We start from the raw sequence: 11694 nt of genomic DNA on the forward strand, positions 1-11694 counted from the left end.
CAAGGCGCTAAAAGGGACGGTAAACAAATCCATCATAAGAACCCAAGGGATAAGACTTCCCAGCTGCTCCCTGCAATGTGGAGAACGAGCACAGACTGAGAACCAAGCTCTCTGCGTCAACCCCGGCTCAGCCTCTCAGTAGCTGTGTTGTGACAGCCCTCTCTGAGCCTCAGCCTCCGTTTCTGTAAAATGGAGCAATAAAATCCGTCAGAGAGTCACTAGGAGCGTCAAGCATGCAGGCCAACCTGAATCTAACCAGGAGGAGACCATCCGAAAATCCAAATTGAGGGACATTCTGCAAACGACTGATTCGAATGCTTCAAAATGTCAATGGCATGAAAGACCAAAGAGGGGGAAGAAAGGTGGGAGACTGTTTTAGATGAAAGCAGACTAAGAAGTCATGACAGCTAAACACAGGGCATGATCCTTGATTTGGTTCAAAAAAGAAAAAGTCAAAAGACATTATCCAGACAATTGGGAAAGTTTGAATATGGATTTAATACTGTTGTATTAATGTAAAACGGCTCAGGTTTGATTGTGGTACTGGGTTACAGAGCAGAATGCCCTTTTCCTTAGGAGATACATGCTGAAATATTTTGAGAGTGAAGTATTACGACGTCTGTAGTCTATCCTGAAATGATTCAGCAAAACTTATATACACAGAGAGATAAAGCAAATGTGGCAAAATGTGAAATGATGAATCTAGGTCTATGGGTGCTAACTGTACTATTTTTTACAACTTTCATGTAGGTTTGAACATTTTCAAAATAAAAGATAGGAGAAGAGGTATACAGACATCTCTTCACAGAGGGCCTGGCACAAGGAAATAGTTAATCAACTATGATTGTTTGACCTTTGCATCTACAAAGGGATGATTTCATAAACCAAAAGAATGACTATAGAAAATGGAATGACACGCTCTGGCCCGGGATGGTGGCAGGACTCCGTGTGCTGGGGCCTTCCTGCTCTGCCTGCCCCTCAAGGGGTGATGACGGTGTCCCTGACACAGAGCGAGAGCTCCTCCTCTCACCTCTGGGAGGAGGACATCCTGGCTGGCCCAGCCCAGGCCATCGGCCGTGTTCACAGCCTGGCCTTGAGACTTCTCTGTGGAAGGTAAGAGATTAGAGCTGGAAAGGACACTTTTAATCCCAGGCTTGATGGCTGCAGCCTCCCAGGTGAGGAACTTGGAAAGCAGACGGTACCTTTGTGAGAATGAGAAAGAGGTGCTCCTTCCTCTGGGAGACCCAGCCCATGTCCAGGCACTGGCCATCCAGTCGCACACAGCAGCCCTGATTAATCCCGTGTATGTAATATTAGCTTCCATTAATTGAACGCCAGGCATGTTCTGTGACTTATTTTGAAACCTCACAACTCTTCAGGACAGATGTTATTTTGCTCATTTCAATTGTGGGGGAAAAGGCTCAGAGGCTTGTTCGCTTGGCCCAGCTAGTAAGTGTCTGAGCAAGAGAGCAAGCATCTGAATCTAGGACTACTGAGCTCTCATCCCACTGCCGCTCCCCAGCCTTCTGTTTGTGCAGAGTTTTATGCCATGTCGAACTCCGTTCCTCGTGTGGTCTGCAAGTCCCCATAACTCCACAAAGTAGAGAAGGTAACAAGTGAGGAAACTGAGAGAGAGGGGACTTGCTCCAGATCATCAGAGGCACGTGGCACAGTCTCGAATGTAGGAATCGGGTCACTCTGTGTCCTTAAGGGACTCCCTCCCAAATAACCATTGGAGGCTGTGACCCACCTCCTCCGGAAGCCTGAATGGGTTAGGAACAAATGAACATGGCCCCCTTTCACCTCTGCTTTAGGGAAGCCATTTGACTGTTGCAAGTTCCTCCCTTTGGGGAATTCACATGGTCACACTTTGACTCCCAGGCTCCTCTCTCCGTTTTACTCTTCATGACATCTGTCCCTCACCTATGTTCCTGCCAGCCTGCATGGCACCCCTTCCCTCCTATATCTCAGCAAGCCCAGGACCCAGCCCTGCCTCAGCTGCTTCCTCCATCTCCCAAACCTGTGCTATTGTTTCCTTAGTGGAACATCTCTCCTTCCTTCCAGGCTTCTCCTTTTATGAAGCAATATGCTAACCACCAGATAGATGTTCACTGTGATTCTTGATTTCTCTTCCTACAGAAGTTCTTCTTCCTCTATTCCCCTTGCTGCCCATCTATCCATCCATGTACTTCCTCATCCATCCATCCACCCATCCATCCATCCAACTACTTATCCATTTAGCCATTCATCCTCCCATTCATGTATGTACACACACACACTTACTCACACATCTATCCATCCATCCATCCATTCATACATCCATGTATTCATCCATCTAATCATCTGACTTTCCACTTAGTCAACCTTTATTGAGCACCTACTATGTGCTACAAATACAAAGAGAAACAAAGTCTGGCCCTTGTCTTTGGGAAACTCCTGGCCTATAGGGCAGGGGTAGACAAGTATCACCATGGGTTGAAAGCTCTCCTAGAAGTATGTATTAGGGACCATGGGATTTCAGAGGAGGAAGGGGCTAACTGGCCAGTGGCTGAGAAAAGCCTCAGGGAGGGCCAGGCATCTGAGCTGTGACTCTGAGTTCCCTTCTTTGTTCTCTTCCTCCTCTGTGCCCATCGTTCCCCCAGTTCTCCATCTATTCATTTTGTTATCTGTATGTACTTGGGCTGAGGGCAGTCTCAGTGGATAAAAATCGAAGACTCCGCCCCTAAAGTTGCACAGGTGCTGGCTTTTCCCTCCTGGCTTTCCTGCTTTAGTTAGGCCAGTCTACTGTTTCATCTGTCAGACCAGGTCTCTTTTTATTGCTGGACACTTGCACCCAGGCACCACCACCCCCACCTTCCAGGGGATGAGCCTGCCACTGAATCCAGCAGTTTCTGTAGAAGAGGCTCATTATAACTCCTCTCACTGGGAGGCAGGGAGGGGTGTGTGTGTGAGGGAGGCATGCCTGGACTTCCAGGGATCAGCTGGCGCCCGGTTTGGCTTAGCTCCTCAACCGGAAAGCCTTGCCCCATTCCCCCCACCCCTGCCTAGCCAAACCCACTGTTCTTGGGCCTTCCTCCAGGGAGCCTGTGGCCCTCAGCAGCACTCAGGGGCCAGCCTGGACCCCAGCTCCCATGGACTCCTCTGTTCTGATGGCCCCTCTGGTCACAGTGCCTGGACTCTTGGGACTCTGCTGGGGCTCTGGTGGCGGTTTTAGGGGCAGCTCAACTCGCCAGGGCTGCAGATGGAGAAATGATCCAGTGGATAGTTGATGACTTCCTGCCCCCTGGGCTGCTGTGAGATTGAAACCTGGCTCCCTCTAGCTGCAAACAGTCACTGAAGTAGTGGCCCAGCAGGTCTGGGGGCACTGCAGGGCCAGTGGTAGGAGTAATACAACAGGTTCCTCCTTCCTGAGCTCCTCAAGCCCCTCATGTTTTTCTGTCCCCCAAGCCCCACCCAAAGGCTGAGGCTGGCAAAGCTTTCCTGCTGGAGGGTTGAGGGGCAGAAGAAGACCTGGCGTGACCTTGGTTCTCCTTATCTCCTCACAATGGCACAATCAGGACTAATGCTGTGATTCTCTTTGTTTCTGTGCGGACTCCTGTGCAGAGGGGTCCAGGACCAGGCAGTATGAAGAGCTCAGTAGGGGGATTCTGCAGAACACCTGGTGCTCCTGGGCATGAAGATCCCTAGAAGCTCCCTTTAGGGGAATTTTGCTTCCCTCTCAGGCTGCCTCTGGCATTTAAGTCCAGCTGGATGATAATGTTGGGAGGAAGCCTAGACTGTATCCCCTGGGAAGTCTGGGGCTCTAGCAGCCAGACTCAATTTTGGGGTGAATCTGCTCTCAGCTGAAAGGATGTGAGCCTATGAGAGATGGGAGCTAAGCTAAGGTGATCACCAATATCCACCCAATTAATGACAGTGACACAAACCAAAGATAATCAAAACCTGCAGTGAGTTGGGTAAACTGCAAAGAAAACATCCTGAAAATGACAGTATGGGCATTTGGGCACGATGATGGTACATGTTTTCCAAAGCCCAAAAAAAGAGCAGGGTCAGCAGTCCTGCTATAAAGCCAAGGAATGACCATGGGGAAGAGTTTAGTTCAAGATCCCCCAGACATCTAGAGGCTCTTGCTAGGCCAACAGCTGTTTTCTGTTTGTTGAAAAGGTCGTTATGTCAACAGAACCTATGGGACCAGTGCCCGTAAGCTGGAGTAGCCAAATTGGGTCTGTGAGGCAGCCGGGGAGGTGCCCTGCTCACATCTCCTTTCAAGAGAACCTGCTGTGAGAAGTGTTATTGGCGGATAGTCCCCAGCCGTTGCACCTTTCAGTCTGCTTCAATGTTCATGTCCCCCCATTTCTGCCCAGTGGAGGACTCCTCCAATAGGCAACCTTTGCCGCTAGCCTTGCTGAGATTTTTAGAGCTGCACTGTAATCTGAGACTCTTCCCACCCAATTCTTCCTTCCCGCTCTCCTTTCACAAGTGTCAGGAGACACTTCCTGCCTATTCCTGCTCCCTTCCCCCTTTATCCTTCACAGCTGTTTTCTCCTATAAATCTATTTTATTTTATTTTTGGCTGCGTTGGGTCTTCGTTGCAGTCTTAACCACTGCGCCACCAGGGAAGCCCCTCTTCTGTAAATCTCTTGCACGTCTAATTCTGCCTTGGCATCTGCTTCTTGGAAGACCCGACTGAACATCTACTATATTCATGGTCTAGGGCTTCCCTGGTGGCACAGTGGTCGAGAATCCGCCTGCCAATGCAGGGGACACGGGTTCGATCCCTGGTCCAGGAAGATCCCACATGCCACGGAGCAACTAAGCCCGTGAGCCACAACTACTGAGCCTGCGTGCCACAACTACTGAAGCCCACGCACCTAGAGCCCGTGCTCCACAATATAATAGACGCCACCGCAATAAGAAGCCTGCGCACTATAGCGAAGACTGGTCCCCACTCGCCGCAACTAGAGAAAGCCCACGCACAGCAATGAAGACCCAACACAGCCAAACATAAATAAATAAAATTTTAAAAAAAGAAACAGAAATACTATATTCATGGTCTGGATCTACTGGAAAGTAGATTCTCAGGGTGGGCAAATCTGGGGAATTTTATAATAGCTGGAGAGGTCTGTGGAGTGTTGGGAAAGAGGGTTGGAGAAGGACACCAAAATTAGAGAAAATGAACAAGATGCTTATCAGCAAATGCAATGAGCTGGATAATTCGTGATGCATTCGACAGAGCTGGATTTTCATCTCAATGCCACCACCTCTTTGGACAAGTCATTTAGGATTACTTTCTTCATCTATAAAATGGGAATACTTTTACTTACCTTGCTGGGCTGTTGTAAGAAGGAAGAGGATGATGCATGTAAAGCACTTCACAGCACGGCTGGCACAGGTGCTCTCAATTCAGAGTACCTATCGTTAATTCTTATTTCCCTTTAGGAAGAGAAAGAATTTCTCTCCTCTTGTTTGAAGCCAGGCAGGGACTGGTTTGATAAATAAAAGCACTGGATCCATCCTGGGAGGGGGCCCGCAGGCTTGGTCCCCTTTCAGCCTCTGGGAAAGGTGAGGGCTCTGTATTTGCCCAGAGGGCAGGTCAGCGACTCCATTTGGACCTTGTTGCTTCCTGCAGAGGGTCCGTGCGGTGGGTGTGGGACAGAGGTAGGAGGGGGAAGGGGAGGGGAAAGGACCTTAGAATCTAAGGGGAGGTGGTCTCTGGGCGGTAGCTTCAGACGCCTCGAAAGATGACCCAGAAGTGGAGCCTGGAGGTGGAGTCAGGACCCAGACCTGGAGGGCCGGGCCCCTCTGGGCTCCTCCCCTCTCCTTGTTCATCACCCTCAGCTGAGAGAAGTTAAGCTGCTAGCCTCATCCCCCTTGCCCAGGAGGACTCAGTTGTCTGGGGACTTCTTCAGAGTCACCAGGCAGTGGCGTAGGGCTTGGCTCCTGGGGATGAAGGCAGACCCAGTGAAAGGGAGAATCCCAAGAAGAAACAGCCCAGGCATCTAGTCCCGAGAATGCCCTTGCCCCGCTCCTGGTGACCCAGAGGCTGTCACACACCCCCAGCTCTGGCCCGGGTGTCCAGTGTAAGGCAAGCCCCACTAGGGTTAGCTGGACCCGCACAACTCTCTGCCACCTCCGTGGTAGCTTCTTTTAAGAAGTCCATTCTCCTGAAAGGAAAGGTAGATGACAAATTAAGTCCCTCAGGGGCTGATTTGAGGGAGAAGAACGACGGTAGGTTGCAGTTCACCTCAGGAGGCCCTCTCCCTCTTACCTCAGACCTTCCTCCCCACACCACAGGTGTCTGGTTCTGGCTGTCAGGGTGCTCTGTGGCCTGGCACCCTTTTCCGCCTGGCCGAGAGTAGCCAAGAAGCTAACCACATCAAGCACTTCGTCTGTCTCCCACTCCTCCAGGGCAGGGACTGGTAAATGTCAGTTGAGCTGAATTGGGTTCTCTGCAAATGAAGGAATGAAAGAACTGCAGAGGGAGAATGTGTGCAAACACCCCTAAATCCACCCCCATTCACCCTTCTCACCCTTCATCTTCCTTAGCCTTTCCATCCCCTCTTCTCTCTCCCCTCACCTTCCATATCTCCCTCTCTCTCTCTCTCTTCTTTCTCTCCCTCTCTCTCTCTCTCACTCTCTCTCTCTCTCTCTCTCTCTCTCTCTCTCTCTCTCTCTCTCTCTCTCGGTCACTCTCCACACGCCCCCCATCCCCATAATTTGGGAGGCACACGGACCTGGGTTGCACCTGCTCCCATAATTGGGAGGCACACAGACCTGGGTGGGACTTCGGGCAGGATACTTAACTCTCTCTGTGCCAGTTTCCACGTCTGTAAAACAGGATGACACCTGTGGAACCGGGCTGTTGTGAGGTTGAAAGGAGATGAAGCAGACACAGCAGCTGGGCTCCAGGCTGCAGGGCTTTGGGAAGGGGGACTGAGTAGCCGCTATGGGTCCGGAGTGGCAGTTCCCAGCAAAGGAGGAAGAAGCTGGGGGCGGGGTGGGGGTGGGAGGCTCCTGAGGGGCCAGAAGCTCAGAGAAGATCTGACTGGTTAGCAGAGGAAGTGGGTCATGGGTCAGAGAAGCCCTGCCCAGAGGAAGCTCCGCTCTCCAGTGCTGGGTGGATGCAGTGTCCTGGCTTCTCCCTTGTCCCCACTGGTCTCTGAGGGATCAGGTGTTCAACTAGCATTTCAGAGAACACCTATGGAGCCAGCTGCTGGGATGGGCCCTTTAACTCATTTTGTCTTCATTCTCACAGCGATCTACGTAAGATAGGCATTATTATTCCCACAATACAGAGGAGCACACGGAGGCTCCGAGAGATAGGCAGCTGGTGAGGAGTAGAGGTGGGACTTGATCGGTCCAGAAGACTCCAAGCACAGTGCCGTCTCTAATACAGCGAGATGTGCACTTTGGCTCTGCTGGGTCATCGACCTCCTGCCAGCCCCTTGGGCTAGGTTCTGGGAATGTCACGTGAACAGGACAGACACAGTCTCAACTTCCCACAATTCACATTCTTGGTGGGAGAGAGTGACAAGTAACTGGATAGATACAGCAGCGCATGGTAGGTGCTATCTGAGGTGAAATCCCAGGACCTGAGGATCAGGTCCTGTACAGGGGATCAGTTAAGGCCTCCTGGTGAGTCATGGCAGAGAAACATGAGTGACTATAGGAGCCCCCTCCCCCAAATTTGGGGAATATGGTTGGTTTACTCCTCCAAAGTCAGGCCAATAGCAAGGCTAGGTGTAAGTGACATTGGCAAGGAGGCTCTTCCCGCCTCCGTCCCTCACCCCCTCTGGCACCACTTCTCACCACAGCCCCAGGTCCCTGAAGTACAGCAGTTCCCACTGGGGATGTATGAAATAGGACTAACAGAGAAAAGCCAGCTCTGACCTTGAATCTCTCCCATGGGCATGGCTGGCACAGCCTCCTATTCTCCATCTCCTGGTGGGTCTGGGATCTCTGGAGAGCAGTGGGGAACGGTCACACTGAGGCCTGCCCTCTACTACCCTGACTGTATTCCTCCCACATTGCCCACAACTTCCTCTGAATCTAAGTCAGCAAAAGACCGCCCCTCACTCAACCTTCTTGCCTTCCTTATAATTCTCAATGCCAGGAATAACCTCCCCTTGTTCGCACGATGATCCCCCTTTTCATCTGAGAGCCTCCTCAGTCAAGAAGTATTCCTGCCTAAGAGGAGGAATATCTCTTACCTAGCTTCAGGGAATAATCGTGTAGATGTGCTCTAGACCTGGAGCCATTCCTAATGGGGCTTGCCCTTTGGTGGCATCCCAGAAGCTGAGTCAGTGATCCGGTATGGCTTATGGGAAGCTCCCAAAGGCTCCATGGTATGACGATGGCCCACTGCAATAGCCCTAGCAAGTTACAGCTTGTCTTACCTTCTCTACCTTCAAGCTCCCTCTCCTGACCTGGGGAAAGAGACATCAGGGGGTCTTGGTGGACACACAGGAGCTCAAAGGGAGAATCAGAGATGTTGACTTTGTATACAAAATGGCTTTATTAAAAATTCAGCTATTAGGAAAACAAAGCCTTCTCAAAGGTTCCATCAAAAAAAGTACAAATTTTAAATAAATGCATCAGAAAAGTGGCAGCCAGATACATAGGCCACAGTCACAATCCTGGGGGATGGGAAAGAGTGCCCAGAGTCCCAAGAAGAGGCTGGGCACAGGGGTCTTTGGATGCTGCAGGGCCAGGTCCTGGAAGGCCCCTTTCAGTTTTCCTTTCCTTGGAAAAAAGGGAAAGAACCCGGCAAGTGTAGGAAATTCTAAGTCTGAAGCGGAAAGATACAAAAGTCATTTAAAAAAGGCACGACTGCTGACTCCAGTCCTGAGGCACATGGAGTGGATGAACGGGTGATCAGAGCCACAGGGCCCCCGGCTGTGGTCATCTCCTGATTGGTGCCTCCTCTGGGTTTGGCTACAGGTTAAGTTAAGGTGGCTCAAGTGGACTGCACAACCCCTGCAGGCAGGGCCGTGGAGCCAGTCTTGAGAAGAGGTGTGTTGCTACACTAGCAAACTGGTATCTAGCCCTGCCAGGGCAAGAAGGATCACACTGGCTCCCAAGAAATCCCCCTATAGAGAGCACCAGGCCATCTGTCTAACCCTGGCCTCTGAAGCACTGTGTGCACCCACCCTGGATAAGGAACTTCCAAGGGCAATTCTTCCCACCTAGGCATCTGGAGAAGCCCCAGGCCCCAGAGCCAGGGTTTCTCCCTATGGCAACACAGAAGGTGGCATTGTCAAAACCAGTCCCCAACAACTGCTGGCCCACACCCATGGTCACTTATGACAGGCCTCCCTGGTGACGTTAGGCAGTGGGTAGGCAAAGAGGGAAAAGTCCAGGATATACTTAGGCAGCACGTCCTGCAGCAGGGCCCGTGGGGCACTGCACAGGTGGTAGTGCAGGCTTTCGGGGCTGGCCGGCCGGTACCAGGCCTGGCGAGCTGGGAATCGGACATGGGGCGGTGCCCGCACCCACTCCAGCACCTGGTTGGCATCTGCCTCCAGTCTCTCATAGGAGCCCACAAAGTCGTAGTGCACGGCACAAGGCTGGCACAGGTGGTACACGGGCATCCAATGCTCGTTCATGCGCTCAGGGTCCTCATCCACCAGGTATCTCAGGAACTCGGGGAAGGTGACATCGTCCCCCGCAGGGCTGGGCCCCGCTCCAGCCCTGTACCGCCTCACTATCTCAGCCCCATAGCGCTGCTGGTACTCTCGGATCTCGCCAAACTTGTTGCGGTAAGCAGAGAGAAGGCGTTCCAAGGGGTCCCGCACAAACAGGAACTTGAAGTAGTGCTGCAGGCGGTAGCGAATCTCATCAGGCCTTAGGTCTGCCAGGAACACCAGGTCGCTGCGGTGGTCCATCTTCAGGCGGACGTCCACGTTGTCCAGGACGCCCGCCAGCACCTTCAGCACCCGCTTCCAGTTCGAGCAGGCCACCTTGGGCACGTAGCAGTAGAGGAAGCGGTAGCGGTCATTCACGAGGATGTGGCGCAGCAGGGTGCGCCGCTGCCCCACCGGCAAGTCCCAGGGGTCCCGGGGCATGCCTGGTTGTCCGCACACTGCTCGCAAGGTCCGGTTACGGACGTCCTGCCTCACCTGTAAGTCCGAGTCCCCCGCATCCAGGGACAGCCTCCCAGGCCTGGGGACCGTCCCACGCCAGACCGCGTCCTCGCGGTTGGGAGGGTGCAGGGGAAGGGGCTTCATCTCGGCCAGGATGCCACGCTCGATCATGAGCAGCAGCCCGCTGGAGGCCACGATAACCGCGAACATCAGCATGGACGGCAGCAGCAGGGGCGGCCCGCCCAGCCCGGCCCGGGCCCTGCCCAGTGGGGCCCGCCTCAGCGCCCGGCCCAGGGGCTCGGCGCCATTTGGGGCCGCCAGCGGGGTCAGCGGGCGGGGGAACATCGTGCTCCCGGGGCGGGGGCCTGCGCGGGCCCGGCCGATCCGAGGGCTGCCCGGGAGGCGGGCTCGGGCTGGGGGCGGGCCCGAGGGCTTGGGCCCGCGGAGCCGGGATGGGGTAGGGGAGCGGAGCGCTGGCGGGAGGCCCCGGCGCGCGCGGGGGTAGCCGACTCCCGGGCTGCGGCACCGGAGCGGGCGGCGGGCAGCCGGCGGGCGCGGCGAGGGACCTGGGCCGGATGTCCCGCCCGGCCGCTCTCCGCCCCCGGCCCCGCCGTGACACAGGCGCGGGGGCGGGCCCAGGCCGGGGGCGTGGAGAGGGGCGGGTACCCCTGCAGCGAGGGGGCTGGGAGGGCGCGTGCGGACCCCCACCCTGGAGAGGGCGCCTGAGCCAGGGCCGTCCCGGTCCTCCGCGCTTCGGGTTCAAAAGCTGCCGAGGCCCCGAAGGCAGGAAAGACCCAGGCCGCGGTTCCCTCTCCCGCGCAGCGCGTGCCCTCAGGGAGCTGGAAGGAGAGGACCTGCACGCAACGCCCTGCCGCACACTCTGGCCCGGCCGAGCCCTTACTCCAACAGCGGGTCTGGAGGCAAGGGGCTTCCGCAGTGCCCTCCACCGACTCCCAAATTTGAGTCCCAAATTTCTGGAGGTCTTAATTGCTGTAAGCAGAGTCCCCAGTGTGCTCCCCCTACCCGCCGTGTCCTGGCCACTCCAATAAAGAGGAACTAGACGGCCAGGCACTGACAATGGCTCAGCTCTATGGTGACCCTTAGATTTAAGACAGTACCTAGTGGTTACAGTGTTTATCCACTGGGGAATGCTGGAATGTCTGGAAATGGAATCTTCTCTCCTCTGTCTTCCCTCTTCAAGGCCTGAAGAGGTGGGACACTCTGGTGAGGGGCCAGTGACAAGTTGCTGCCACGTGACCACTGGTGTGGTCAGCACACATTTTGAAGGGTGAGGAGCTGGGGGCACAGAGCAGCAGCCTCCTTGCCTGGAGTCAGACGTGCTCACGGGCACCGGGCTGGCCACGTGGACTAGAGACAGACATGGGGAATGCCTCGGAAGTCAGTAGCCAGCCTTTACTGATCTGAACTGGGCACCTAGCTAAGTGTCCAGACTTCACCCTGTTACATGCGGGGAGCCCGTGAGGCTATGAAACAGTGTCCACATTATTGAGGCAGGTGTCATCTGTTGTATTCATTACCTTCTTTAGTGGTCACAGTCACCCGGGGTGGTAGGTACTATGCGCATCCCCGCTGCACAGCTGAGGAAACAGGC

General features: G+C 54.1%; 1 protein-coding gene across 1 annotated transcript; it reads right to left on the bottom strand.

Moving 5' to 3' along the window:
• Positions 1 to 8524: 8524 nt before the first annotated feature.
• On the bottom strand, positions 8525 to 10493 carry CHST14 (carbohydrate sulfotransferase 14). The gene has a single exon (XM_030843039.3). The coding sequence runs from the start codon at positions 10425 to 10427 to the stop codon at positions 9297 to 9299; it is 1131 nt and encodes a 376-aa protein (XP_030698899.1). The 5' UTR covers positions 10428 to 10493; the 3' UTR covers positions 8525 to 9296.
• Positions 10494 to 11694: the final 1201 nt, after the last annotated feature.

Source organism: Globicephala melas, chromosome 2, assembly GCF_963455315.2.
Source record: "Globicephala melas chromosome 2, mGloMel1.2, whole genome shotgun sequence".
Classification (NCBI taxonomy): Eukaryota; Metazoa; Chordata; class Mammalia; order Artiodactyla; family Delphinidae; genus Globicephala; species Globicephala melas.

What these genes read in the sequence shown, in the direction of transcription:
- CHST14 (XM_030843039.3), bottom strand. Translation starts at nt 10,427, where the DNA reads ATGTTCCCCCGCCCGCTGACCCCGCTGGCGGCCCCAAATGGCGCCGAG.